The sequence below is a fragment of the Rhinopithecus bieti genome, unplaced genomic scaffold, assembly GCF_001698545.2.
Source record: "Rhinopithecus bieti isolate Rb0 unplaced genomic scaffold, ASM169854v2 scaffold_68244, whole genome shotgun sequence".
NCBI lineage: Eukaryota > Metazoa > Chordata > Mammalia > Primates > Cercopithecidae > Rhinopithecus > Rhinopithecus bieti.
This window is the reverse complement of record NW_016825829.1, coordinates 798,254-804,494: the sequence shown is the minus strand read 5'-3', so window position 1 is coordinate 804,494 and position 6,241 is coordinate 798,254. Positions and strand designations below refer to the sequence as shown.

The following is a 6,241-nucleotide window of genomic DNA, read 5'->3' as shown; positions in this document are numbered from 1 at the left end:
CTCAAAAAAAAAAAAAAAAAAAAAGATGGTTTGAGATGCACAGAACTAATATGTACTTACTACTGGATGACTGTATCTTCAATTAGGCTCTTTGGAAAATAACTTGGTGTTACCTCCTAGTTTATTATGCTAGAGAAACTTGAATACGTACAGTAGGAGACAGGTACAAGAATGTTTATGGCAGCATAGTTTTTAATAATAATGACTGAAACCACATCCACTTATGGAAGAATAGATTCATAAATTTTAGTGTATTCATTGAGTGGATACTATACAGCAGTGAAAATAAATTATAGTCATGTTGGTCATAATCTGGAGGAATCACAAAATAATGTTGAGAAAAGTCAGTGAAAACACAGTATGATTTCAATTATGTAAAGTTAATAAGCAGGTAAAAATTAAACAATAAATTGCTTAGGGATGACTGGGAAAACTGTAAAGAAAAAAGGGAATGCTTAATACATAATTCTGAATAGTGGTTACTTTTGGGTTATGAGGGAAGAGAAACAGCTTCAGAGATAACTAGAATTATTGTATTTCTTTCTTTTTCTTTTTTTTTTTTTGAGACGGAGTCTTGCTCTGTCACCCAGGCTGGAGTGCAGTGGTGCGATCTCGGCTGTCTGCCAGGTTCACACCATTCTCCTGCCTCTACCTCCCGATTAGCTGGGAGTATACGTGCCCGCCACCACTCCCGGCTAATTTTTTTTGTATTTGTAGTAGAGACAGGGCTTCACGGTTTTAGCCAGGATGGTCTCCATCTCCTGACCACGTGATCCACCCTTCTCGGTCTCCCAAAGTACTGGGATTACAGGCGTGAGCCACCACGCCTGGCCACTAGAATTACTGTATTTCTTGAGCTAATTGATAGATACATGGATGTTTGCCTTACGCTTACATTGTCTTATATCTTCTAAATACCCTTGTATCTTCTAAATACCCTTGGATGTGTGTTTTCAAAATAAAGGCTTTTAAAAAAAAAAAAAAAAAAAAAAAAAATCTGAAACTTAATCTTTTCTTATTTTCATCCGTATTTTTCTTCATTCCAACCAGTATATACACAGATCCCTTGTTTTATGTTTTTTTTGACTGAACTTAGGAATTAAGACAGCTGCTTACTTTTGTGTTAAATAGTTTAAAAGGTCAGCATGGCCGGGCACGGTGGCTCAAGCCTGTAATCCCAGCACTTTGGGAGGCCAAGACGGGCGGATCACGACGTCAGGAGATCGAGACCATCCTGGCTAACACGGTGAAACCCTGTCTCTACTAAAATACAAAACTAGCTGGGCGAGGTGGCGGGCGCCTGTAGTTCCAGCTACTCGGGAGGCTGAGGCAGGAGAATGGCGTAAACCCGGGAGGCGGAGCTTGCAGTGAGCTGAGATCCGGCCACTGCACTCCAGTCCGGGCTACAGAGCGAGACTCCGCCTCAAAAAAAAAAAAAAGAAAAGAAAAAAGTCCGCATGCTTTTAAGATAAAGGAGGCTGGGCACAGTGGCTCACGCCTGTAATCCTAGCATTTTGGAGGCCAGAAAAGTGGACACATCACTTGAGGCCATGAGTTTGAGACCAGCCTGGCTGACGTGGTGAAACCCTGTCTCTACTAAAAATACAGAAATTAGCTGGGCATGGTGTGCCTGTAACCCCAGCTACTCAGAGGCTGAGGCAGGAGAATCACTTGAACCCGGGAGGCAAAGGTTACAGTGAGCTGATAACATGCCCCTGCACTCCAGGCGAGAGAATGAGCTTTGTCTCAAAAACAGGAAAAAAAAAAAAAAAAAAAAGGATAAAGGAGCTGACTTTAGGAAATAGAAAGCAAGGCTGACTCAGCTTTGCAAAGAAGTGGGTCATAGAGATTTATAGAGACTGGGTGTTGTAGTTCACCATCCATGTAAATGACCCCAGCAATGATTTACTGTTGCTGCTCCCACTACCACTAATGATGGTAATAATGGGGAGATGCCATTTATTGGAAGCTTTATTGTTGACACAGGCTCTTTTCATCCCCACTTAGTCATGAGGAAAACAGGGTGCCCAAAACACCATAGCCAGTTCTTGGCAGAGCTAGGGTTTGAACCTAAATCTTATCTGACTTTGGATTTTGTGCTCTTAACCCTGTTATGCTCTACTAAGGTAATCAGGTGAGTTTAGCCTAAGGATCTTATAAAGGGAGACAGGATAGATTCAGATGCCTGAAAATTAGATTGTAGAAGGGGGTTAGACTTTGTTCTGTGTTATATACTAGAGGCAGTGGTGACAAACACAGGAAAACAGATTTCTTCTCAGTGCTGGAAAGAACGTTTTAATCCTTAAGTCTCTCCAGTAGCTGTTTGTCATAGTGCTTCAGCACCCATGACGTAGTGGGCTCTCATTGAGTAGGTGGCCATTTCTTTCCTGAATGACGAAATGAGGGAGGCTGGAGTGAGCATCCCTATCACCGAAACTAGAACAAGCAGACCCTGGGTGTGCTTCGATTTGGGCCACTACAGAAGAGAGCACTATGTGGGTTAGGAAGCTGGACTAAACACCTTAAGTCCTTTTCAACAAACACTCAGCCCCACCTATCTGACCCTAGTTAGGATCTGGGTTCCTTAACCCAGTAGTAAATGTGTTTGAACTTAATCTTTAGGAAGCCTTTTGAGCCTATACCAAAATCATTATAAAAACTAGATTGAATATTTTTGAGGGCAGGTCTCTTCTTTTTTACTGCTGTATTCCTAGTGCCTAGCATATGCTCGATGCACAGTGTAAACCAAATCTGAATTACTGTGGAGAGAAAAACATACTGTATGAAGAGGCAAACCAACGAAGGCAATGAGGGTGTGGTGTTGTAGAGACTTAAGAAATGGATTATGCTGGGCACAGTGGCTCATACCTCTAATCCTAGCATTTTGAGAGGCTGAGGCAGGAGGATTGCTTGAGCTCAGGAGTTCAAGACCAGCCTGGGCAACTTAGTGAGACCCCATCTCTACCAAAATAAAAATTTAAAAAATAGCCAAGCTTAATGACTTGTGTCTGTAGTCCCAGCTACTCAGGAGGCTGAGATGTGTGAATCGCTTGAGCCAGGAGGTTGAGGCTGCAGTGAGCATGATCGTGCCACTGCATTACAGCCTGGGCAATAGAGTGAGACCCCATCTCAAAAAAAAAATAAAAAATGATTGTTCAACACCCTACAGGTTGGTTTTAATTATTATTTTATTTTATTTTATTGACATAGGGTCTTATCTGTCACCCAGGCTAGAGTGCAGTGGCATGATCATGACTCACTGCAACCTCTGCCTCTTGAGTTCCAAGTGATTCTCGTGCCTCAGCCACCTGAGTGGCTAGGACTGCAGGCACCTGCCACCACACGCGGCTAAGTTGTATATTTTATTTTTTTTAGTAGACATGGGGTTTTGCCATGTTGACCAGGCTGGTCCCAAACTCCTGGCCTCAAGTGATCCACCTGTCTTCACCTCCCAAAGTGCTGGGATTACAGGCTTGAGCCACAGTGCCCAGCCTAGGTGTTAAGTATTTTTAAAAATTCATTTTGTCAGTGTCTACTGCAGCAAGGAGAAAAAAAAAGGACGTTCTGTTTGACTTTTCAAAAGTAAGTTTTGGCCAGGCACAGGGGCTCATGCCTATAATCCCAGCACTTTGAGAGGCCAAGGCAGGCGGATCAATTGAGCCCAGGAGTTTTTGAGACCAGCCTGGCCAGCGTGGCGAAACCCTGTCTCTATACAAAATACAAAAATTACCGGTCGTGGTGTTGTGCACTTGTAGTCCCAGCTACTCGGGAGGCTGAGGTGGGAGGATCACTTGATCCTGGGAGGCAGAAGTTGCAGTGAGCCACGATCACGCCACTGCACTCCAGCCTGGGCAGCAGAGTGAGACCCTGTCTCCAAAAAAAAAAAAAAAAAAAAATGTAAGTTTTGGTTTTCATTGTTATATCCCTAAGGGTGAGACCTTTTTGTCTTTGACACTGGTAGCCACCAGAAAGTGCAATAGAGTAACCCAGCAGTAATGTATTGACCTGTCAGAAGGCTAGTGTGGAACTGTTTTTTTCCTGTATAAAGTCAGTTCCCATGAACGTGAGCAAGAAGCACTTTATGTATGTGATAAATTGGTACGATAGAATAATGGAAAGCTTCCAGTACCCCTTAGCTTCGTGACAGGCATTGTGCATGAACACTTCCCTGCATCGCTCACTCTAAACAAACCTGTGAGTTTGTAGCCTGAAAGAGTTGCAAATAATTTCACTTGGATCTTTGCGCTAATTCAGTCATTTTCCCCACAGACCAGAGTGAACTCTGAGCAGGAACACTTCCTCATTGTACCTTTTGGGCTTCTTTACAGTGAAGTGACTGCATCCAGTTTGGTAAGAATGTCCTTCTCTTTGGCAGCTTGTATGTGCAGGTCATATTAGGTCATTTGACATCTTCAGATCAGCTAAATATATAAAACCCAAGAAACAAGAAAGAGCCTGTGTTTTATGTGATGTATTCAGTTACAGAAAAAACTTTGAGAGAAGTTACAAATATTGTAGCCTTGGGTTTCAGTAGTTTCTAGTTAGGGTAATTTGAAGTCCTCTTGTGGTGGGGTACATTGGCTCACACCTGTAATTCCAGTACTTTGGGAGGTCAGTGCGGGTGGATTGCTTGAGTCCAGAAGTTCGAGACCAGTCTGGCCAACATGACGATACCCCAACTCTACAAAAAAATACAAAAATTAGCCGGGCATGGTGGTGCGCACCTGTAGTCCCAGCTACCTGGGAGGCTGAGGTGGGCGAATTGTTGGAACCTGGGAGGTGGAGGATGCAGTAAGCCGAGGTTGCACCACTGCACTCCAACCTGGGTGACAGAGCCAGACCATATCAAAAAAAAAGGAAAGAAAAATGAAGTCCTCTTGGTATTTAAATGTTTTGTTTTTAATTTTCAGGTTAAGATCAATCTACAAGGAGATGTAGTGGATCGTGGAAGCACTAATCTGGGAGTAAATCAAGCCGGCTTCACCTTACACTCTGCAATTTATGCTGCACGCCCGGACGTGAAGTGCGTTGTGCACATTCACACCCCAGCAGGGGCCGCGGTGAGTGGCTGCCCTGGTAGCACCTCCAGTTTTAAAGCTGCTTAGTGAAAGGCACTGCACATTTCCTCTGACCTGCCCTTCCTTGTTTATAGTCAGTAAAACTACTTTTGTTGAATATAAAAGAAATGGTTTACCACTAAGTGTGACTTTCTTAAAATAATTTTTTTTTCCTTGTAAGGGATCCATATATCCCATTTAATTTTGACAAACATGTAATAAGTCTGAAAATGCCTATTAGATTTAACAATTAGAAAATTATGGCTGGGCATGGTGGCTCATGCCTGTAGTCACACGGCTTTGGGATGCTGAGGTGGGAGGATTGCTGACCCCAGGAGTTGGAGACCAGCCTGGGCAGCATAGTGAGACCCCGTCTGTACAAAAAATATTTAAAAATTAACTAGGTGTAATGCATGCCTGTACTCCCAGCTACTTGGGAGGCTGAGGTGGGAAGATTTTTGAACCAAGGAGGTTGAGGTTTCTGTGAGCTATGATTGTGCCACTGAACTCTAGCCTGAGTGACAGTAAGACCTTGTCTCAAAAAAGTAAAATAATAGTAAACAAAACAAAGTTAAAGAGACTTGAGGGAGAGCTAAGATTTCAGGGTGTCAAAGACTGTGGGGAAGTGCAAAATGACAGCAGTAAGCAGGCACCTTGTTTGAGAACAAAAATGGGAAAAGAAGGAGAGGGCAAGCTGGGGTGGCGGGTTCAGGGTGCTGTGGGCTCAGGGAAGGGTTTTTGGGGTGCGGGAGACTTGAACATGAGGACAGTCTGTGAGGATGAGCTGGGGGAAGGGAGAGGTTGAAGCCTAGAAACCAACCTGTCCAGCTCCTCGCAGCCATCCAGGGGGACCCAGGCTGGATTGTGACGGGGAGAAGAAAAGGAGCGGCTGGGGGAAGAGACACAGGCAGTGCAGGCTGTTACGAGGCTTGGCTTCCAAGCTGCTCAGGAACCCTCCTCTTGCCCCTTCTGGTATGAACAGGCCACCCTGACAAAGCCCCAGACCCCTCCGTATGAAAGTGCACATGCAGGCTATCTGCTCAAAGTCATGTGAAAGCACAGTACTTGAGAAATATGCTTTTTATCGCCAATTCTGTGTAAGGACTTTTGGGGTTTATTGAACAACAGATGACCTTATTGATTCAGTAATGCTGTATTTTAATTGATCTTGGGTTTTTTTTTTT

The 6,241-nt window shown here is 43.8% G+C and overlaps 1 protein-coding gene across 1 annotated transcript in view; it reads left to right on the top strand.

Moving 5' to 3' along the window:
• The window catches only part of ADD1 (adducin 1), a 64,424-nt gene that overhangs the window by 24,463 nt on the left and 33,720 nt on the right, over nucleotides 1-6,241 (top strand). Inside the window, 2 exon segments of the mRNA XM_017863125.1 lie at nucleotides 4,270-4,350; nucleotides 4,911-5,060. Coding sequence (XP_017718614.1) covers nucleotides 4,270-4,350; nucleotides 4,911-5,060 — 231 coding nt within the window.